This window comes from Lineus longissimus, chromosome 8 (assembly GCF_910592395.1).
Source record: "Lineus longissimus chromosome 8, tnLinLong1.2, whole genome shotgun sequence".
Lineage (NCBI taxonomy): Eukaryota > Metazoa > Nemertea > Pilidiophora > Heteronemertea > Lineidae > Lineus > Lineus longissimus.
Window position 1 is genome coordinate 20,492,626 of NC_088315.1, and position 24,272 is coordinate 20,516,897.

At 41.3% G+C, this 24,272-nt stretch overlaps 3 protein-coding genes across 3 annotated transcripts; 2 read left to right on the forward strand and 1 right to left on the reverse strand.

The window, feature by feature from the left end:
• Positions 1 to 7,342: 7,342 nt before the first annotated feature.
• LOC135493025 (uncharacterized) lies at positions 7,343 to 12,251 on the forward strand. Its single transcript, XM_064779777.1, has 10 exons — positions 7,343 to 7,672; positions 8,079 to 8,185; positions 8,406 to 8,536; positions 8,880 to 8,960; positions 9,275 to 9,331; positions 10,198 to 10,324; positions 10,536 to 10,644; positions 10,865 to 11,000; positions 11,195 to 11,314; positions 11,503 to 12,251. Exons 1-10 carry the CDS (start codon positions 7,343 to 7,345, stop codon positions 12,249 to 12,251), a joined length of 1,947 nt encoding a protein of 648 aa, XP_064635847.1.
• A 1,682-nt stretch (positions 12,252 to 13,933) lies between these two features.
• LOC135492066 (transmembrane protein 263-like) lies at positions 13,934 to 18,749 on the forward strand. Its single transcript, XM_064778210.1, has 3 exons — positions 13,934 to 14,495; positions 14,711 to 14,837; positions 15,073 to 18,749. The coding sequence occupies exons 1-3, from the start codon at positions 14,454 to 14,456 to the stop codon at positions 15,264 to 15,266; spliced, it is 363 nt and encodes a 120-aa protein (XP_064634280.1). The 5' UTR covers positions 13,934 to 14,453; the 3' UTR covers positions 15,267 to 18,749.
• On the reverse strand, positions 18,316 to 22,112 carry LOC135492065 (COMM domain-containing protein 9-like). The gene is made up of 6 exons (XM_064778209.1): positions 22,044 to 22,112; positions 21,298 to 21,429; positions 20,956 to 21,040; positions 20,633 to 20,722; positions 20,235 to 20,338; positions 18,316 to 19,388 (listed from the first exon to the last, which is right to left on the reverse strand). Exons 1-6 carry the CDS (start codon positions 22,083 to 22,085, stop codon positions 19,248 to 19,250), a joined length of 594 nt encoding a protein of 197 aa, XP_064634279.1. The 5' UTR covers positions 22,086 to 22,112; the 3' UTR covers positions 18,316 to 19,247.
• Between the last annotated feature and the right edge of the window lie 2,160 nt (positions 22,113 to 24,272).

The following is a 24,272-nucleotide window of genomic DNA, read 5'->3' on the forward strand; positions in this document are numbered from 1 at the left end:
TTATGACTATCATCCTAAACAAAGGATGGTATCGTAATCGTAACAATTGACGTTTAGTATCAGAGAAGTTAACATTTAGTCTTCCCACCTTGCGAGAGATCGATATTCATGCCATCTTTTTCGCTGAGTAGTCACGCTGGTCGTGCTTATAAATCCTCCAGACTCGCTGCAAAATCAATCTTCTGAACTTCCGTGCTTGGGCTTTTCAGAATCTTCCCTTCATTCTACTGTCTGTTGGCAAATCTCACAAAATTACTAAAGAGTCGAATGAGCATGGCCATACCTGTTTACGGCTCTCCATTATGTAATCATCACCGAGTTGCCGACAGAGGTCGTCGTCCGGTTTCAGTGACGATGTTGACCTGGTGTGAGGTTTGTTTACATACTTCTGGAAAGCGGCTAAACACACCCACTGAACTACTATCGAGAGATCCAGAAATGTTTGGAACTGAAAGTTTAGATGATGACAGTCGTACTTATCCCCGAGGCGCTGACGTAGAAACTATCATCGTGGGTTGCTTAGTCGTGCTTATAATGCTGTACCTGATTCGCTTGTACATGTATATAGAAAAGTAGTGCTTATAATCTTCCTCGCTCAAGGAATAGACGTGCTTAGAGCCTGACTTACTAGCTGAGTAGTCTAGTCTGTCGTAGTCGTGTTTATAATCATACTATAAACGCGTTTAGGGAGGAGTCATGGTTATTCTGACTGGCTAACGAGTCCTGCTTACAACATCCCGTATTTACTTTATAGTCATGCTCATAGTCATTTGGCCTCGGAAGTCATGATAAACTATACCAGGGATGACGGTGGGGGAGATTTGCCATGATACTAACTACAACGTATTTTGTCTAATCAGGCAAAATTAGCCAGAAGCACGCGTTCATCAGCTAACCAACTTGTGTTGTCGGTGACCGGTGATCGGCAGATAAAGACACTAAGTAGATTTTTATGACCGCTGGTTTGGTACAGAACAGAGCGACCAAACCTGTCACGTCACCGAGCGATCACCAAACTCCCCAGGCAGTCAATTAGTCATCCCATTTGTACTTCCTCTGGGAGGGAAAGAGGCAGATCCACTGCGTCCGGAGTGTAATATCACCAAGTATCCTGAACTTGCCATATGTTAGCCACAATGAAGCAAAGCTTTGGAACAAACTCGAAACCACGGCAATCCAATTTCCGACTTGAACGCTGTATTTTTCTTTCCGTGTTTTATTTAAGATTGCTCACATTAGTCACAACTCAAGGTCATAACGCAAGGTCACAAAGTCTAAACTCAAGCCGAGGTCACAACTCTAGGTAAAAATCAAGGTCACAACTAAAAGTCAACAGCCGAGATCATTTGTGGTTGAACTTAACACGTTTCAGGCGTCTGGATCTTTCGTGAAACCTTTCACATCACATTTAACCAGTTTAAAATCTCGAAATGCGGAGCCCCTAGTTGCTCGTCCGAAACAAAGGTTCCTTATTATCCAAATTTATGAAAACTTCATTGACTGTTCACTGGTATACTTCCGATAAGATGCCGCAGAAGTCAATCGGAAGCTGTTCGTTATAAAACCTTTTTGTCCTCAACTTACAAATCGTATTCCCTGCCAACAAATCGTACCGGTCGTCCCATTTTACCAGGAGTGTGTCATACCGCCGCGTGCCAGCGCTGTCCGCTCCGCTAACCCGCCGACGCCAATTGGCTCCCTTATCAATCGTATCCAAGCTCCTGCCGTCACAACCGGTTAGCGATAATAAACGTGGTCAGATTGTTCTCTGGTGATTTATGGCACCAAACACGTATCTTATGACCAGGTCGTCGTCCAGTTTCTGTGATGGAAGGTATGTTTACATACCTCTAAGGTGGGTGCAGGTGAGCACACCCACTAAATAATGACTGATCAATAACAAAAAAAATGTCTTCGGTGTTCACATCACGGTGTTTATGCACGTGTGTTATGATTGAGAGGTCAGATTTTGATCCGAGAACGATATGACCAGGTGACACTTTTACGGATATCGCGTTGCCTGTTGTCATGAATGCAATAAGTGTGTCTTTAATATCTGGTATGCCCTAGAGATATGAGCAAAACAATGGAATTGATGACGTCATGCAACTTGAGAAAAAATGAGTCCACCTCGTTCTCGTCGACGTTCTCGTATCAAAATCTTAACCTCTCTAGTGTGGGTGATCTGCCGACTTCCCTTATGGCATCCTGACAATATCAGGCCATTTCACTTGATACATACTTACTCCCACAATGCGTAGGAGAAGTCGTGTTGGAGACCTTGTTTGCAATGGGATGCCATGGGTACACACTAATGTAGCAATAAAATCATGAACCAGTTGATTTGACGACATCTAGCGGCTTATTACTTTTTTCCAGACCTTCCGATGAAAGGTCTGCTTTACTGCATCGATCGGTCTACCAATTGGTGGACAGAGTAGAATTCAGAGACACCACTTTCAACTTCAGAGAGGAGAGTAGCCTCGTACCATTCCGGACGCAGTGGACCGGCCTCGTCCTCTCCCTTCTTTGGCAATAATAGCACAACAATGAAACACCACATCCACATCATGTCTTCAAGAGACAACCGAATTCAGTCACAATCAGTTATCTTGGACACCAGATTTGCGGCGGGTGTAGAAAAAAAAAATGTCCCCAGGAAAAAGTGTTCGACCTCAATGGTTCGATGGTGGCCATGAGTGTGAATACTTTAAAGATTAAAGCCATAGTAGAATCCTTTGTTCCCCGGACACTCTATCCTAGGATATTTTACACTTCTACACCGGCCAGGATTCGTTGTCACAATCAGCAGGAGTCCCTCCCAGCGGACACCTGACTTGTCTGACGCCCCGGATAGCGATCACAAGACCGATGTCACAACCAGGTTCGAGCCATTCACAATAAAGACAGTCTGCCCCTATACGGTCATGCCTATACATGCTTCCCGAAGTTGGTGGCTTGCATTGGAACTAACTCTTTCCCCCTTGTCCGTCATTAAAGACATTCAAGTGTGTTGGTCAACCATGACCATCTCCTTTGTCTCTCCATCATAAGGCCTCGTTTCCCCTTATGACATCACTATTTCGGACACTCAGCGCCCCATTTCTGGAAAGGTGTATATCCCTCCCTTGACCGGAGTCTCAATATAAGGGGTGCCTGTGAGTCTTTCCCCTGCAGATCTGGGCTCGAATCGTTGTTGTTTGATTCGTCGTTGCCTTCATATTTTGTTGATAGGGTAGCAATAGGGGAACCTCTGAATATGGAAACACCGGCAGAAGTTACACCGGAATCTACACTGCTTTGGGGCAATGTCATTCAGTGCCATTATCAACATGGACAATCAGCACTGTATCGCAGTAACCAGTAGTAGCGTAACCTAACCTTTTGGGGTTTGTTTTATTAACCGTCGGACAGATAATTTACGCTTATTGTTGTCAGAGAATACAATTTTTGATGAGGTTATATCCCGTGTAACACCGTGTTTGAATAAGTCATTCATTTGTTAGTGGTTTCAAAACAAGCTGTGTGTCACAACAACAACTCCATTAGCAGTTAACTGATGATATCAATATCAGTTTTGTAATATTGATCTGATTTTTTATCATTAGCTGTTCACCGGAGGCTATATATATAGGGAGGTTTCGTCACGGACCTAAATCGGTGACTAAGCTATATATATATGGAGGTTTCGTAAATGTAAGGACCAGTCCATTTCGTCACGGACCTGAATACTCTGTTTTGGTCCGTGATTTCTTCATCCTAGTCTTACCTCTTCCTAAAAAGACATGGTCTCTCTCACTGTCTTTTGTAGGGAACAATAAAAAACATTACCTCGTTAAGACAGTTTCATCTTTCATGCCGATTAGAAACATATGCTTTTTTAACGAGGGAGATTTGAAAATTCTGCGCACAGTGCAACGGTGTACGAAGCCACGTTCATGCTCCTGGGATAGAGGTTCCTCATTTGAGGCCGCTGAACTCCCTGAAAAACTTGCTTGTTCGTCCTTCGTCGCCTGTTTGGTTGCGAACCACCCCATTACCTGATATCATAATCACCTCGCTTTCTGCTCGTCACGGGAATGCCAATCAATGGAAAGTGATCAATGCTACAATGAGCTGCCGTGTGTCAATTACCTTCTGACAACATTACATCCGTACTCGGAAAACTATTAATCAAAACAAAGTAACGTTACACCTCATAAGTCAAGCCTTTTCATGTCACATGATCCCTCGCAGTTAACCATTTTTTTAATAATATAATTGATTTCACTTTCATGTATGAACATTGCATGGTTGGTCAATAATCAAGTAATTGCTATTTTCAAGTCAAATCTCACAATGTTGATAAACACTTGGGATCAGCGCCGTGCTCCGTGCAGTGTTTGCTATTCGTACGACGCATCCCCATGATAGTCAAATAAAGATACTATAAACTCGATGAGGAACCGTCCCGTCTTTCCCTTCGATGTCGCGGGAATTCGTTTCCAACATGGAGGGGGGGGGGGGGGGGTTAATGGTTTTGCCATCGGAGTGTCGCGTATCTAGACACCGAAGGCGAAACGAAGGTAACAAGAAACGGGTAGTTATTGAGTGTATCCAGTTGCTAGCAGAAACGAGATGATTCAGTTAGATTTTTCATGACGAGTCCAATGAGACAAACAGCCAGTTTGGCATGGGTGATTTTTGCTTATTGCATTGTCACGCAAATAACAACTCCAAGAAGGAAGTTGCCGGCGATGTCACGCTGTAGAACCATGGTGATTGTTGTTGTAATTGCTCGGTACATTTATTATACCATTTTACCTTGTTGCGAAAGCAGATAAAAAATTTGGAGGTATTTCAATTGACCATGTCCATTACTTTTTTCTAGGTCTGCTGTCATTCCAAATAATAAAATTCAGGGGTGTAGCTGGCTATTTTGTCTAGGCTGGGGAGGTGGTTAACCAATGCAGTGGTTTAACCCACAGTGGAGACTGTCACAACCAATACAGACACAGCAGCGATGGTCTTATCACAGTGGAGACTGTCACAACCGATACAGACACAGCAGCGATGGTCTTATCACAGTGGAGACTGTCACAACCAATACAACCAAAAATAATGCTGACACTAAGGTCTGCTATACAACTATATAAAGAAACAGACAAAGAAATAAACAAGTATTACTATGTTTTATATCAAAAATGCAAATATTGACAAACATATGCATACCAGATGCACTGGATGAGCCAATGTACACATCTTGGTGTACACTTAAAGTCCAATCAAAACATTTCCCATGAACTGTTGTTCACATTCACCAAACAGGTTATTGCAGCATTCAGGTAGTTCAATGTCTATCATCGAGCATGCTCTGATCAGACCAGAACACGGCTTTTGATTGAAGCAGATCATCCATTTAAACTTGAAGAGAACCTCTCATGCAAATTGACAGACAGCTTTGATACTCTCTAGAGCAACTTCAGGTGACTACGACACAAATATTCTCTGAATCAACTGCATTGCCCATCTACATTCCCCTGCAAAAGTTCATTCCAGTCAGTGCCCAGCACAAATACTGACATCTTCTCCCACCGTTTTCCTTCGAAGACTAGGCTACTCGACGGAGAAAGAGGCCTCTTCCTACTGGGGTTCCCCAGATTCCAAAGTCTGAAATAATTAAAAGATCAAATTCATGTAACAAATTTCACCACAAAGTAATTTAAGCAATATCTCAATAATATACAACTTATTAGATTTTGTCAGAAATGGACAAAAGTGGACTAATATCAAAGTTTGAGTTACTCTAATTCAGCAAACATGAACGCCGTTATATCAGTTATAGAAAGTGTGAGAATTTCTTGATAATCCAGTTTTCAACACAAAGCAAAGACCTTAGATCCAAGATTCTGCAGTTCAGCACTAAAACCTCAACAGCACAGATATCACTCATCACTTACTCGGTATGTAGCAGTCTCCCTCCTTAATTCCTGAATAACCAGAGCTAATGCCTCCGGGTTGATCCCATTCTCACACAGGCGCACACATATCGCCAACGTCTCAGTATCTAAACCTGTGTTGAGGAGTTTCGAAATTTCAACCAAGGCTGGAATAGAGAGATACGTGAAGATTAAACACTGCGGTAACTCATTTACAGTTATCTTGTGATTCAGTTTGCAGTTATTTTCATCTACGAGTCGACTCTGTCTAAGCATCTTTGCAATACATGCGCCATTCTCCTACACTCAGCGATGATGACACTAGTCACTACATATATACCAGTAGGCAGTGCTTGCCCCCTCCTAGAAGCAGCATGACCGCCATGATCAAGGGGAGGATGAGGTAAAAAAACAGGAGAGTGATAATGATATCTATTGTCATTGATCAATAAAGGAAACTGGGTCTACTCAGCAACTTGTGATGACAACATCATGTGTGTTGGTCGTGGCAAATCAACATGTCTCTGGGGCCCTATGGCCAGAAAGAAAGTCATTTGACTTCCTCGTGCATTTCCTTTTGACAGTCCCTGGAGAGTGGCCACCTGGTGGCAAATTAGTGAACTACCAAAACATTTGAAACTCCTCATTTAGGCGTATTACGCCGCAACCTATTGGCCGATATAACTGAAATTTCGTACACATCTATAACGAAGTATGTTCTATCGAATAACTGTATTTTTTATTGATTTAACTCTCATTTCATCACTCACTGGACATCGTTTCACCCGCAGTCGCGACTTTTGCTCCAGTGTCCGCCATGATGGATTTTATCCTATGCAGAGAATGTTCATTCAAAATGGATTGATCAATTTGAATTAATTCAGGTAAAATAAAATAGAATTTTAACATAGTGGACAAATTATAACATAAAATAATTAATCCTCGAACCACTTTTGGTTTGAATATTTATTACAGGTTAGAAAAACAATCTACAAAAGGAGCTAAATATTGACTCAATCCTGATTGGCCAAAATTGTGGGGATTTAAAGCGGCTGTTTTGATTTGCTTATTTTCGAATGATGATGAGTTGCACCTGATAAAAAGCGAAATCACCGACTAAATAACCCGAATTCGTCGGAGCTAGAAGACGTATCAACTCCCTTTTCACAGTAGGTACAGTTTTTAATTTACTTCTGTCTGTAAATAAGCGTCGTTCAACCCAAAAACACAGTAAACTGAGTAATTGAGATGAAACTCAAACTGAGAATCAGAATGTCCCAAAAAAACAGTCCCGGCCTGTCCTCAGTCCAGTGCCCCCCCCCCCCCCCCCCCCGACTATCAAGAGTACCACCCAACCATGACAAAAAACCCGTTTCAAGTCTGTGGATTTATTGAATTAACTTTGTCTTTCAGCCTCCGGAGAAATGATGAGTCGTGGTTGTGACACCCCCAATGCTACAGTCTACAATCGAATGGCGGCAAAGACACCAAGCCCGCTTGAGAATTACCAGGTATCTGTGATGTCGACGCCAAGCAACTTCAAAACTCCTGGCAAATATACCAACAGTCCCGGACCAAAGTATAAGAAGAATGGTCTGACTCCAAAGAACTTGATGGCAACTCCACATCGTCATCGGACTCCCTCCGGCCCTCTCTATAATCCGTTTGATGATGGGAATCTTGAGACCATGCACTTGCCAACATTTAGCCCGAATGTCTTCAAAGTGACGTCAACTCCAAGCAGTTCTCAAAAGGTTGGTTCGGCTGAAACTGATAAATATACCACGGTTTCTTCAATGAGATACGTTGCTTCCAGGATGAAAGAATATCCAAAGCTGTTGATTGAAGAGTTCTGGTGGCACAGGTGAACCTCTCAGACACCTCTATAAGGAGGATACCCTCCAGCTCTCTATGTAATTCAGGACACAGATTTTGGTCCCACTTTGGTAACCTTCAATCGCTTTGATCTACCTCTGTAATCAGGACACTTTACAAGTAACAGGAGGACCACAACTCTCAGTTCCTACTTCATTTGAAACAGTGTCATGGTGTGGAACCTATCCATAGGAGACCCTTGGAACTGACCAATGCTCATTCTCATTGAACTGTTACTTTGCTTTTTGTACTGTCAATATTTTTACAACCACCTTTCTGTTTTAGACGCCTGCCAAGTCTGCGTTTCGGTGGTCGATTGATCAACAAGCCATACTATACCCAGCTGATATTGATGAGATGCCCCACCACCAGGATGCGCTAGTCTCACAATTGTAAGTTTAGTTAAGCGATTCTTTTAAGTAAGCCAATTCATTCATTATTATGGACGGGGTTCAGATAGGGTGGAAATGCGATTTTTCAACCCTGCTTTTATAGATGACATGCCACACAACCAAGTTGTGCTAATTTATCAGTTGTAAGCTAAAGCGTAAGATAATTGATGGGTCAAAGCTATGAGAATATGATTTGAGTAATCGAGTCTCTTTCTTGCAGGCATGATGACAGGAAAGAGGAAGAGGTTCAGAATGCAATCGACACATTCTTCTCAAGCAATCTCATTGTGCCATCGCCGTGGACAGAAACACCAACCAACAGATCAAGAATTCCACGAGAACTAGAAAAAGGTAACATTGTGCTGTAGTTTGCCGATATTCAAAATGGATTTGACCGAAACAATTTTCACTAAAAACATTTCTATAATGCATCCCAAGTAAAAATTATATTCTTGCGCGTACAAATGGATTTTGTTGTTAAGGTTAATGTGGACAGCTACATTGACACAAAGTTGAAATGAATGCATTGATCATGGTATACTAGTACCGGTGTATAAGCATTTATTTGGTTGTTCTTTAATTAATCCTGTCCATAAAACGGTTAAAGTTTCAAAGACTTTGGGCAAGAGCCATGGAGCCCTAAAAGTTAGTCATTCTGCTGTTGCTATGGTTATCATTTATCCTATATTTTCAGACAAAAGTAGCAGTCAGAGTTCAAAAGACAGTTCCCTGGGAAGTTCACAGGATAATTCACAAGTTGGTGCAAAGAAAGATAGTAAGTTTCTATTTTATCTCTAACATAATTTCTAAAGTATTTTTATGGTACCTTAGGGCGGCCGACAGGTAAAATGGATGTTCAACATCAGGTTGGCCCCAAACCAAGAAGTGTTGGTGACTTTTTAGGGTGTGAATAAGTCATCTCTAAAGACTCTCCTGGAAATTTTTTCAGGTATGGATAGCGCAAGCATTTAAGTTTACTTAAGAGGTCCATGTGCATGAATTACATTACAGTAGACCACTACTTTCAACACCACCATCTTGACTTGGGTGATAGTAAAAAAAATGTTAATATGAACATTTTTATTTCAGTGGCTTGTCAGACAACGTTGACGTTACCAGTAGGATTCAACCTCCAGGCTTTACTAGGTGAGTTACAGTTTGAAGGATGTCTGCGTCTAGACTTGTTCAGTTTTAACAGTTTTCCAAACCAATGTTATGCCCTTAATTCTGCTAATTTATCAGAGGGCCCTCCGCATCTTGCCAAGCTGTCATATGATTCTTTCATCAGGTTAAATCAATGGTTAAATGGCTATGGAAACATCACCCTCATGTTCGCTCCCTACTGAGAATGCTCAATTGTGCTTTTAACAGCTCTCAACACAATCAATGCTTAATCTTTCAAAGTGCTAATAAACCTGCTGTTTTCGCAGCAATGTCTTCACCAAATTGTTGGGCTTGGATGTTTTTAAATGGTCCCCTTTGCAAACAATGTTAAGATACACACTTGCCAATTAAGTAGTTAATTAGTCTGGCTAATTAACTGCAGATGTCCAGTTGTATTGTTTGGCATGTGTTGTGAACAACCAAGTGTGTTTTGTAAGGCAGTCTCCTGAGGCGAGGTTTTAGTGTCTGACATTGTCTATTCTAACTGTTTTCCTAATTGAAAGTCTTACGTAAGTTAAGTACTTAACTAAGATTAGTTATTTGTAAATACAAAACGTCAGCTGATGTCGAAATGAAAGAGAACCATTGTGTGAATATGAGGAAAATTGAACCAATGGCTTTGTTTCTTTGGGAAAAACCATCAAGGCATCTTCAACTGATGATTTTTTCTGTATGAAGTACAACCCGCTCCCACAATTCAAATCTCAGTTCGACACGTTCTCTTCAACCATACGTCAGCACCAGTGTCATATTCGGCAATGAAACTGATCAATCTGATTCAGGGTACTTTTTCATTTTGTTTGAGTATTCCATCCAACCTTTGAGACAATTTCTCTGTTTCTTTCCAGCTGAACACTTTACTTACACTCAGCAAAATGAATCGACAGAAATGCTCAGCACGTCCACACTCAGGAGGAAGTTGTTCTGCCAGGGCGACCAGCCAGCGAGTCTGCGACCAGGGAAAACAGACTGCAGGTGAGGGCGATTGCATTTACAACTGAAAACGAATTACTCTACAAACACTAAAAATGTTTCTCACAATTGCACAAGTATGATTGGTCTGGGGTTCAAATTGCCTGGTGTTCTTTTCCCTGTTTCATTTTGATTCAAAAGTTACTTCTGAGAAAGTCAAGTTGAGCATTTTCTTATATCGCACAGATTTGACTTGTTCTTTCCTTTCTTGTAGGATGCCTGAGTGCGAGGATAGGAACATGACAGTCGATTCCCCTTCAACATCACCCCTGAAATACACAACACCTTGTCGACGAAGAAGTCCAGTTGCGACACCAGCATCGGTAAGCAGACAAAGATACAAGTATTCAATCCTTGATTCGTTTTAAAGGCCAGACATCCCTTAATTCAGAAAGTATTACCACAATCTGAATGCTGCCGAGGTAAAACCATGTCCAGTTATTAAGAAGCCCAACCCCATGGTTCCAGCGTGGATGATCCCTGAATCCTACCCTGACTGAAATCCTTGGCAGTATACTTTCCCATTTTTTTATTTCGTTTCAGGCCCAGTTTTCGTCGAGTCCTATCAGGAAAGCCGGTGCAAGAAGTTCAACTTGTGCACTAATGGAACGCCTTTCGTCACCAGAGCTGTCCCCAATCAGTACCCCGCTATCAAAACGCTCAAGTCCTGGCAGATGTGGTAAGTCAATAATTCAAAGAAACTCTGGAAGCGAGTTTATAATCTGCGATCACGCCCAATAAAATGTCATCAGTTGACGAAATAAGTGCCACTGCTCAATGGATTGATAGTTGAATGCCATCAAAACTATTTCAAAATTGCACAGTTTGTGATTAAGGAAATGATCAAGTTCATGATGTGTTTTTCTACTTCAGGTGTCCAGCTACAATTTACTCCATCCTCCGATCATCATCAGAGTATAGTTCTTGCCAGTCCAGATATATCTCCAATCAAATTTGACGATAGCTTTGGTGACACAGAAGCTTCCTCCCCAGGTAATTACGTTTGTCCGAGGTCGAGCCACACCAAGACTATTTAATTATCAGAGGGGTGGACAGAAGTCACATATGTTTTGACCATGATTTGCCGAAAAATGTCAAGTGTCGGAAATATTTTTGGAAGGAAACCGAAGAAAACTTCTCTTACTTCACAATAAACTAAACAAATGTCCTGTGTATTTCAGATTTTGTAAACCATGAAGATAAAGCCACGGTGGGGTCGTTATCAGAAGATCATGCTGAAGCAGATGTGTATCGATGCAGAGACACGATCGAGATGTGTTTTGAAGCCCCAGAAATCTTAGGCTGCACTCAAAATATGGACATTGACCTTTCAACGTGCGATAACGCTGTTTTGGAACAGGAGCCACGTCTCGGGAACTGGGGATTATCGATCATACGAGAATGCTCCGATTCTGCTGAACGGACTAATCTAGACATGGGGTCTAGCGTGACGTTTACAACACTGAGTCACGACACTGGTTATCAGACGGCAAGCTTGCAATCGACCAATCAGGAGACTGGAATGCTTCACACTGATCTCACACAGCAGATGGGTAGTTTGCCTCTGTGTTCGGTCAGCGATATCAACAACGACACTGAATCTCTATTGAAATTAGTGGACGACTCCGGACTCAGTTCATCCAGTTCCTCGAGAGGATTAGAAAGCTATAAAGAGAATATGTATATTGAATCTAATTTCCCATTCGGAAACTTTCATGGGAAGATGAAATCAAGCGTTTTGTCCGAGAACTCCAGCGGTGTTTTTCCGTGTTCGAAGGAACATAAACCCCTCCTGCAAGTCTTCCCTTATAATCATGATTCAAAGTCAGCAACCGGTTCATTTGAAATGTGCCATTCTGGCAGTTTGCCCAAAATGATTCAGTCCGAGTCTGGCATGCCACTTTTTTCATGGGATCCAGCTACCCTGTAGGAATCATTTATATCAGAATATAGGGCCATTCATTTAGTACAGTAGAACCTCTCTATTAAGGATACCCTCTGGTCTGACAAGTGATGTCCTTACTAGAGAGATTCTACTGGATGTACACATCAGAGGTGGAAGAGATGTAAAAAATTTGGGCATCTTGATAAGTTTCAAAAATATAAAGACAGGAGAGTCTGAAAATCATATTTTTGTGGGTACACACTGTAGAATGAGTGGCGTTTATTGTCATTATTGTATCATATCACTTTGGTGAAAGTTCGTTTTGTACTTTTGAGATCTATTTCGATAAGACAATTCTGCTAAGAGAGACAAAATGTGAATTAGTGCTATGTGTCCGCTCCAGTCTTGGAGGCCATCCTAAGAAGACGGTCCATAACAACCGTATGTTTAATTCGTTTGGCCTTTCAAAAGGTTATTCATATCCTTACCAATCTCCACCTGGGTTATAAATGTTTTAGGTAAACAGGTCAACTTATCGTTTACTGCTTGAGCACCACAGTGAGAGATTCTTGTGGTACATATGCTATGCATTATGGTGCTAAGCACTGGAAATTACCTGGAAGAGTCATGACTTGAACCCAGGGTGCGAGAGTTGGGATTTAATGACGGATAATGATTGATTTATTCAATCAAATATGGGTTGATTTCAACTGAATAATGAGAGATTGAATCTAGCTATGATGTGATGGAATATAGTTTTGATATGCGGTATTCAAAATGAAATTTATTTAGAAATTCTGTGTGGGGATAAGCAATTTGGATAGAAGATGTTTTTGGACTGAAAACTCTTCTCCGAGTGAAAGAAATTTAGTTTTAGTGTTTATTTACTTTAAATGTTGAAATTTGCTCAGCACTTTTTGAAGCAGTTTTAGAGATATCAGCATGTTTTTTAATGTTTTAGACACATTCAGCCTATGTATTATTCAGTTTGGACTGTGGCCTTGTGTTCTGATTTTCCAAATCATGCGTTTATCATCATTTGAAGATGTGGTATAATCAAGCACTTAATTGAAAAATTGACCCTTTTTCTAATTGTTGTGTCGGATGACATGTTGCCTGTGTACTTTGTATTGATGCACATGTGTATAATTTATAAAGATTAGGCTCTATAAACATTATTGTAATAAATAAAAAGAACATTTGTATAGTTTTATTGTGGCAATATATATTTTTGTAAAGTATTGCAATAAATGGATTGTTTTATTGATTAAATACTTGTTACTTTTTCATCTTGAAAATTCAAGTGACTCTGGTAATCAAGGACGACTTTAAAAGGACATCCCTGTGGTTGCTTAAGAAGAAGAATGGTTGCATCATATCATGCTGAGAGTATTCAAACTGGAGAAAGACCATTCAAATAAATGAATATTAAAATAATGAAATATTCTCTGATAATTTTTTTCTCTGCGGTTATTTAGTTTCCTTATTCAGAGAAAAAAAGTATTTGTGTTGGTGAAAGGCCATTTATATGGGAATGTCTCGTCAAATTGCTCAGATGTATTCATACTGGAGAAAAACAATTACCCACATAGGTTGACCAACTGCCCATGACAAAACATAAAATAAAAACAAATTAAATATTCACATTTATGTACCATCCTTTCTGATTCGCTGCCCCACGACGATCAGCCAATCAGCTTGCTTCTAACAAAACACATGGACAGCCACGTAGTACAATAACAAGTGTGCACATTTTGCCAGCAAAGCGATATTGCACTTCCGAAAGGCAAAAGGCCTCACTTTTCATCCATTATTTCGAACTTTTCTTCGTGCGAACTAAATAAAGACTTAGCTCATTAGACTATCTGTCATTTAAGATCATTGTTGCCCTTATTCACTGGAGGATCGGGGCTTTTTAGGGAAGAAATGTGAAATGTCGTAATCGCATTGTCGTCGAAGACATCGGAATAAGAATCGAGAAGTTTCGTCACACTCTTTGGCTTCATTGAAATTGGTGAAATAACCCATCCGTGACAAGCCTGAGCCCAGGACATTGGGTGTTCTATTCAAAGTGAATATTTCAGCAGGTAACCGAACGAAAGGGAAATTAGAGTGGTCTGATGTGGATGATCAATAAAAATCAAATCGTGGTGCAATCCAGTTCCAGCCAGCCTGACAAAATATTTCGTTCACATAAATATTGCTGAGGACATTGGACCTAGGTCACACTGAAAACATTTACTGGAAATGTCAAATCTGTATCAGTCAGTTGTGTCCTGTCTACAAAGGGTAAGTAGTAATTAGTTTTGACTTGGCTCCTTCACTCTGACTCCCCAGCCCCCGGCACTGTGAGTGTGATGTGGCATTGCCATTCGGTCTTGGTGAAGATGTTCCCCTTATTAGGTCACAATGATTTCCCAGCTTACTCTTGGAAAACATTCTCAAGTCTCCTCATTCCACCATTTGTTCGACTTGGCATATAGACGTGCAGTGATCTTTTCCAGGGTTCCAAACCTGGAGAACCAGCAATGCCAGACAACGAAATGAAAACAGAGAACGGAGACCCTTCGGAAGTGAAGGAGAATGAAGCTCCGGAGTATTCCTCAGACAAGAAAACAGATGAAGTCCTTGGTGAGAATACATTTCTGTGAATGAAGCAGAATTCTCCTCTTCATTTTCTTTTGGTCAGGTGGTGAGCTCAAAAACGCAGTGGGGAACACTGTGTGAATTAGTGCCATATCCCAGAGTCAAAGTCTAGTTGTTCTCTTCAGCTGTTTAAAGAGCACTAGTGAGCTCTATGAATCTCGTATTTCTGACCTCCATATTCTTGTTGCTGAATCTTATTCAAGTTCTTGTTATTTTTCAGAGCCACAGCCACAGTCGGGCTATCTGTGGCGGATGGGAAGTGGAGTTTTCAATGTCACAACTGGTGCTGTTGGTTTGGGTGTAGGAGGCGTCAAGTGGGTGGCGGGAAAATCTTACGATGTTGGATCAGCTGTTTACAGCAAGGCGCCAGCGATACCCAAGATCAGCTTGAAGAGGAAAGACAAGAAGGAATGACCTCGTGTTTGTTATGAATGGGGTCCAACGTGCTAATGACAATGTAAACATATCTTATGTATGGCAGTGATATTTTATAGCAATATTAACGTTCGCAAGGTTTTTTGTAACCTCAGGCCAGTTGTCAAAATTAAGAATGATTCTTAAATTAGTACACCCAGAGGAGGCCGTCAGAATCAACCTGCTAATTATAGTGATTTCACTCTGACGTAAAAATATGAATGCATTTAACCCCTTGTCGTAGGATTGCACTAGTATTTCTCATTCCGCAAATCATTTCCAACAGACAGGGATAATGTATCATTGAGGGGTTTGGAATTTGCTGTCAGATCTTGAACTTAGAATTCAAGATTCTGAAATCTGATCAGTTCAGTGTAGACTATGTGGACATCATGGATGTATTGCATTCTGACGCCTGAAGGGGTTAAATGTATCATTCTGAACGTGTAACATACCAGTATGTGCATGATTCATTGATCATATGGTGGTACAACCATCGTCACCACTGTTTAATCAGTTCAAAATATTGTTAATTGCCACTGAGAGTGAGAATATATTTCTTATGTAGTTGGGGAATGATGACATCAAAACATAAGGCCACTGCAGCCATTCTTATGCAATGCCTGCCTTATGTTAGGGCCTACTTGTACTACTGTAGTGAATTTTTGTACCGATTAAGGAATGGTGGATGAAATTATTTAATGTTTCCAAGTTAGAATTAAAGATTGCTTAATGACTGGCATTAGTGACAAGATTCAACTGTGTAGCTCATAATGCATGTTGCTAAACTCAATCTATTATAGTCATTGATTTACTGAGTTTATTAACTTTTGAACCTGTTTTTTGTTATGTGAGAGTTTTGCACAACATGTTGTATCAAAGCGGGCAAAACTATTTACCCATTTTGATCATACTTATTTTCAATAGAATATTTTCCACTTCATGTTGACAGTCACACCTCATGTCCAAATTGGTGTTAGGAAGAGGAAGAGTGCATAAACTGTCTATGGTTCATAATGTAAAATAATAACATAACATAGTGTAGATTATTCTAACTCTATATTTTGTATGCTCCCGCAGCATGTCTTATCACTGCCTAATGAAGGGTTTGAGGATGTTGTCATATCAAAGTAATCAAAAGATTTAGAAGTCTAGGACACGTACGTTCAACCCCTAAACTGGTGTACATGTAACCAGTCAGCAGTAAGGAGACTTTAGGTGGGAGGTACGTCATGTTTCGTTGCACGAAATTGCTGTAGGAGTATCTCCTGTCTCACAGATCTAAATAACATCTGACATTTATTTGTTCACTTGATTGGAGGGGGGGGGCCTCATGTCTCTAGGAAAGTCTATTTGTCTTTTTTTCAACATTATCATCAACGATTCATTTCACCATTGTAGTATTATTCATCATCAAAAACATTCACTTTTTTCACTTAGTCCAAAGCTGTGCTAAATTTGAATGTCATACATGTAGAGTGTTCATGTGTGTAATACATAGTTTAGTCTTTATATTGTAAAAGGCTCAAGTGAATATATGGCTGGGTAACCTGGCCATTCATTCAGTCTACCATCGTACAAGGTTCGGTCGTACTGCTTATCTTGGTGGTTATCAAATCCGATACTAAAGGCTCAAATCTTGATTTAAGGTACGTTTTGCTTGCATCTGTGGCATTCACATGCCATTGGTAGGGAGACTGTACTTATAGGGAGAGTATTGGCAGGAGCCAGGTTGGCCGATATAGATGCACAAATGTCCAAGCTGCCTCTGTGTGTCTTTACTTACTATCTCACAGTACATTGGCACAATTTCGAGCTCCTGCTATGAATATTTTTGTCCCTGAGTGATATCTGACCCAGTTCCCGTTCTGTGCTTTTTAAGTCACCTGGAGACCACCAATCAGACTGTCTTGCTTGAGCATATTGTTACCCTTAAACATGTACAATCAATGACCCATAGTTCATGTCAGAATGTTTGCCAAATGTGATATCATTCTGAAAAAATAATTAAATTTAATCAGTTTGTCACAATGTCTGTTAAAACTAGATTGCAAGTATTGAAATGGTAGCATGTTGACATGACTGCAGGCCTGTTCGTAGGTGACTATATGTCACCACAGTGTAATGAACATGATGACAGAAGTCGAGGGAAGCATCCTCTGTGTGACAAAGTCAACATCGTCATCCTGACTGTAAGTACTGGACAGCTGGTGCTGTTTGTGTCGGAACAACTCTGCCATCCTGACGCAGTTCAATATGCATTGCCTACGAGTCGCTTCAATAACTTGCTGACAGCTGTTACGATTTGTATGCACTTTGTCGATATTGACGTAAATTATCATGCGTGATATCGATGATGGAATTGACAGCCTATGCAAAATGAAACTGCGAACATATCAGATTTTAATTGTGGTGTATTATTGCCTATTGTGCGAGTTCTTAGATTCGAGAAGTAGTTGACGGAGATGTGACGCAGTCGCTTGCTTGACGTGTCATGACATGGGAGTGAAGCGAGGTGCTCGGAAAGTCATCCTTCTCTCCCATTGTTATGCTCTATCTACTTAACATTTGGAAACACCATGAAAGGGTTGAAAACTTGTAGACTGCCAAGTCGGCTGCTTCATGATGTTTCTTTGATGAAAGACAAAATCGTCTTTGTGTTATTTGTACAAAATTTGGGTTTAGAATGACTTCACGCTCATCATACGTTTTCGAATTAGTGCCTAGCGAACTTTTCAGATTCAATTTATAATCATGCAATATTTATTGCATTTCGTTCTGCTTTTGAAAAAAGAAGCCAATTTTTGGGGTGACCCTGAAATGTTTCGTGAAATGTCTCAACTCAAAGCTTATTTTTGATTCTTTTCAATGGTTGTTTTTGTTGATATGTTGTGAATCCCCGGATACTGACCTTGCTTGCGTTGTGAAAATGAAAAGTTTAATTTCCCAATTCGTGCCTTGGTAATTGGCCTCTTTCAAGGTCAGTGGTGGACGCCGTTACGGGGAAATTAATAGTCTCTAGTCAACTTCAAAGGTCAGCCTCTGTTGATTTTGTCGTCGAGTCATGATTATGAATGTCACATTAACAATAAGTGGCATTTCAAGTCTCTTGTGTATTGAAACAAATGTCTTTTATTGGTTGACGACTTATTGTCACTAGTTATTGGTTCTGTAGTATAAAACAAGTATATTTGTGCACTACATGTACAGGAACTTAGTCAAGAGATTGACACAAGTGCGCAACATTGTGCTAAGAATTGCTGAGAATTACTGGCATTGCTACAATTTCACTAATCCACATATTTTGTAACACCCTGTATGCTCCTGTACTGCCTTGTTTATGTGGACCATGTCCCATGTAAGTTGAATGATTTTGCTTGTCATTCGTGTATAGATTTCCCTATGGTTAAGGTTTAACATGAAATGTGACTATATTTTACAGATATTGTATTTCAAATAAAGCAAAGTATATTATCATTATAATGCTGTCTTCATGTTGTGTTTGAATTCTCCATGCAGCTGGTGATGAGCCCTCGAGAATGATATAAAGACCATGGGTCACTCTGGGCAGGAACTTGAGAGGATCGCCAGGCACAGAAGACGACGGGGGAAGTGAGTTGTTGGCGGCCTATGCTCTCTTGAGGAGTGAAGGCCTGGAATAAGTCTGCATGAATCAGTTGTGACCATTGGTCTTACGAGGACGAAGTCACAACCTGAAGGCATGGAAGTTCATCCTGTTGGCCGTTCAGCATGCCAGTTGTATTGGGCATCGCTTCAGTCAAGTGGGACTCTGAATGCTTGTTCTACCAGAGTGACACAGCACTAGATGTGCTGGTATGGACTGTATTGCCTCAGACATCCAGCTGATCAGACCACGCGTGGTGCATGAATAAGCCATAAATATACAGTGATTATTTGTTCATTAATCAGCACCATTTATTGTCTTTGATACAATATTGTCTTCGATAAACGTCCAACACATTATTTCTTTGTCACAGAAGACAACTGATCCCTTATCTTTCCAAGTCCATCTAACATGGTTTCAATAGTCTCTTTTGACAATTCTACATTTAATGTGGAAGTCTCTTGCTGCCTCTCTAACTCAAGTGGTGGATCCTGTACCTACAAATACGAAGGAGAGGTATGCATGAAACAGTGTTTGACAAAATGATACGGTCGAGGTACTATTTACCCACAGTGGCCAGGATAGAAGTTACCGAGAATTGGAATCCATAAACAAGGGAATAAACCGGCAGCCTCACAATGGGGTTGATACATTGAAGATGGCATCAGGCTGGGAGTTTGACAGCAGCATACACCTAGGTAATGACAGGACCGGTCTCTTTTTGCTAAAATGTCTTGTACATGGCTCCACCAGGTATACTTTGGCAAGGTCCTATGATAATAAACAGAAAGATCCAGCTTGGACTTTCTAGATCAAGTCAGAAAGAAAAGTGCCACAATCTTCATGAAGACGAGGACATATGACAGATATAGTGCACTCTCTTCTTGTAGCTCCAGTTTGGAGTGTGCCTTGGGAGTAAGCCTTGTTTTGTATTCTCGTCGCTGGGAGCATCAGATTCTTGGTAAGCCACAGTTGAAAACATTCTGTCCGGGTTAAAGGGAACTGGAACCGCCAAGCCAGTTCGTATGACCTCGTTTTCATTTCCCGCGTATCGGGTGATCAGAACGAGGCATGAATGAAACATGGCGCCTGGCTGTCAATCATTCAGTGACATCACTACTATGGAATTTACTACGAAAACTCATGAATGAAAGATCGCATGACTCACGTGATTCTCACATGATTCTCAATAATAACAAATTGAACTGCGCATGCTCGGGCACTGGGGGCGGAGCTACAAATCTGAACTCGAATAGGAAGTTGGAAGTTTGACTTTCTCGGGCGGTGAAAGTCGAAAAGTTGAATAAATCGCTCGGCGGTTCCAGTTCCCTTTAAATACTGACCTGCATTTGTAATATACAAGTCGGGATAGACATCCTAGCAATGGCGTCTGATGACATCTTGGTATCAACACGCCAGTCAAAGTCAAGAAGTCGGGGCAAGGAAACTGTCAAAGAAAAGGGCATTACTTTTCAGATACGGGGTCTACAATTAGCCAGGAATACCCAGGACTACTACAATTACTACTAGAATCCTATGGTGATGCAATGGCAGCTGGCAGCAGTGATACATGCCCAACAAGATTGGTCTCAATCATCCCATGTCGTGTTGGACTTTGACAACTTGCATCATTTTTATGCAATTAAAAAACAGTTAAGTTTAAAGTCAGTTTGATGAAGATGTGTCTCTGTCCACTTTCTCTCATAATACATGTAAGATTTTCTGCTGTTTGCTGACTAACCTTGACTTGAGATGGCCCTGTTTCTCCAGTTATTCAGGTTGTCCAAGATTACCTTGGTGAGCAGTTCCTTCAGATTTTTATGGAAGTTATCTGAAATGAAAAGAAGTGTCAGCTAGATTTTGTTCACCTGATGAAATGTTCTCCAGCACCATTTTAATTGAGGTTGCTTTTTCAACAGTCCAATAGACAATCTTTCCCATTTCGGCAAGACACATTCAGACTTCCTGCTCTTGTAAGTCTATCTCAATGAACCTTATTATGAGAGATAGACCAACATTGTAAAGGTCATTCGTGTTGAATCCATACTTGTGGATGAACTTAACCTGGGAAGAGAGCCAGCACTGGTCCAGGTTCAGATGAAGAAAGAAACAAGGATTTCTTGATTAAACCACCGAGGGCGAGAATCAACTGCAAATAAATAAAAATTCTGATATAAGCACAGCAATTTGATAAAACGTTATGTGACCTTTGGCAACACACTTGACCAATAGTATAGTATAGATTATAAAATCTGTTGAAATAGATATGCATCAGTGATTCCTTATATTGTTCGTTACTTGTCCTCAAAGTCAGAGCTGTATTTCACTATTTGGTCCTGGAGAGGGGTCAATAGTCTCTCTGGAGGAGGGGAGGAATACACATTTCGTTGAACTTGTCCAACTTACCTTGTAAGATTCTTTCTGATCTATACCAAGAGCCTCAGTAGTTTTCTTCACGACATCCCCAGGGATTTGATTGCTACTCCGGAGCAGGTAGGCTTCATTGCTCAGACGTACCACAACTTCTTTACTGCTTGCCTGAAACGGTAGTGAAGCAATGATCGGCTACCACAGCAAAGGTGTGTTGTTGTACACTCCAACAGAATGCATGCTATTTCATCTTTTTCAGACAGGCTCCAGGCAGACTGCCATGTTTAGGCCGCCACAGAGATTTGATCAGAGTGGACAGTGTTGGGCCCAATGTTGACACAGGTTCTCCCCTAATTGAGCTGCAGCCCCACCAACCAACGTCCCTGTTGTTCGTGTACAAAGTAGTTCTTGTGTTGTGACTTTCACCAGTTTTATTTAACAAGAGTGCCACCAAAGTCAGTAATGATTAATTGATTACATAAAAATGAACCACACCTAGGTCATATGTAGATGCAAGTATGAAAGATGACTCATTTAGAGGAAAATAGAGGATTTCATGTGTTGTTGACAGCTAACAAGACACTGTTTTTCACTTCCAACTATCGTCGATAGGTGGCGTTAGATGGTGTAAAAGTACCTACTTTCACATTCTGACCTATTGTTGCAAATTACAAGCAATAAATATCAATATCTCGCCTATCAACATGTACATTTATCTACTGTTAATGCCTGGAAAGGACATTTTATGCCTAAATAAGGTGAATAAGAGAGAAAATAATCACTTTTAGCAGAGAAAGTAGCGGATCAAAATCAACTTCGGCCATTTTGACGATTCCTCCTTCGCTATTCCTCCCTCGCTCCCCTACCGTGGACGAGTAGTACTACATGAAACGTATACAAGACGTACCCAAGAGATATGGTGCACTACTGTCTCATTGCATTTGCAAGAACGTCTTTAAAATGCATTGGGAATTCACCAGTTTGTTTGTATAAGAAATACATCTATATGCCATACAGCAAGTCAAGAAAGAAAAATGCGTCATATATTGTATAACCTACGTGCTTAAGATGCAGGCAGATTTTCTTAGTTTAATTTTCGGCACCATACCATTGTTTGTTTCACTCAAGTACAAATGTCGGGTATTTTTCATTGGCGGGAAATTATAATTTTCAGGGTTGTTACACTGGAGATGACTACCATTGTACCCTGGTGGAAGTCTCCGGAGAAACTTGACCCCCAGTCAGAGTACAACACGATGGAGAAGCCAGGACTGATTCGGCCTGGCTGTTACGGTCTAATCTCTCTCATCATGTTGTCAACACGGTGATGCTCACCATGATGACAGCTTCAGCCAAGGCTGATGTGGCCTGGCCGTGACTGTCTCATCTCTCTCATCATATCAACAACTAGGCAGTGCGGCGAAGACTGATGTGACCTGGCTGTGACCGTCTCATATCACTCATCATGTTGTCAACACTGTGGAGCAGCCAGGTCGGATTCGGCCTGGCTGTGAATGCCTCATCTCTCTCACCATGTTGACAACTTGGCAGAGCAGCAAAGACTGATCTGGCCTGTCTGTGACTGTCTCATCTCTCTCACCATGTTGACAACTTGGCAGAGCAGCAAAGACTGATTTGGCCTGGCTGCGACTGTCTCATCTATCTCAGCATGTTAACAACTTGGCAGAACAGCCAAGACTGATTCGCCTGGCTGTGACTTTATCATCTCTCTCACCATATTAACAACTTGACAGAGCAGCAAAGACTGATGTGGCCTGGCTGTGACTGTCTCATCTCTCTCACCATAATTATTGTCAACACGGTGGAGCAGCCAGAACTGATTCGGCCTGGCTCTGACTGTCTCATCTCTCTCGCCTTATTAACAACTAGGCAGTGCGGCGAAGATTGATGCGGCCTGGCTGTGACTGTCTCATCACTCGCATCATGTTGTCATAACGCGGTGGAGCAGCCAGGACTGATTCGGCCTGGTTGTGACTTCCTCATCTCTCTCATCATGTTGTCAACACGGTGGAGCAGCCAGGACTGATTCGGCCTGGCTGTGACTTCCTCATCTCTCTCACCATGTTGACAACTTGGCAGAGCAGCCAAGACTTTTTTTGCCTGGCTGTGACTGTCTCATCTCTCTCATCATGTTGTCAGCACGATGGAGGAGCCAGGACTGTCAAACAGTTGTGTGAGCTCACTAGAGCTTGCACTTACATTACAAACTAAAATTTATATAATATATATTATATATGTATATAAAACCGTCATCGGATGCGCATCCGATATGCCACGAGATCCTTCACCGTCAATTCCCTTACCGTCTTCGGATCCGATATGCCACGAGATCCTTCACCGTCAATTCCCTTACCGTCTTCGGATGCGCATCCGATATGCCACGAGATCCTTTACCGTCAATTTCTTTACCGTCATCGGATGCGCATCCGATATGCCACGAGATCCTTCACCGTCAATTCCCTTACCGTCTTCGGATGCGCATCCGATATGCCACGAGATCCTTTACCGTCAATTTCTTTACCGTCATCGGATGCGCATCCGATATGCCACGAGATCCTTTACCGTCAATTTCTTTACCGTCATCGGATGCGCATCCGATATGCCACGAGATCCTTCACCGTCAATTCCTATACCGTCATTGGATGCCACCCGCAGATTTTTTGTAACTTAACCGTCAATTCCTATACCGTCAGGGATGCCACGAGCTTTGTTGTCGTTGTAAAGGTTTCGGGGATACGACCAATGCATGCGAGCACCGTCGGCGGAACCCCAAACCGCCCTCTCGATCTATCCGTAAGGACAAGCCACTCTCGTGACCGTCACAGTTACGGACTCCGGGCCTCCAGACTTTAGAGACCGAGCTTTTCTTTACCTTACAATTACTGTATACTCGGCGCCTCACTTATATGTGTTGTTTTTTTCACATACATTGTTCTCGTGGTTTACGGAAAAGTAGGCCTAAAATGTTATAGTGTCTAAAAACAATATTC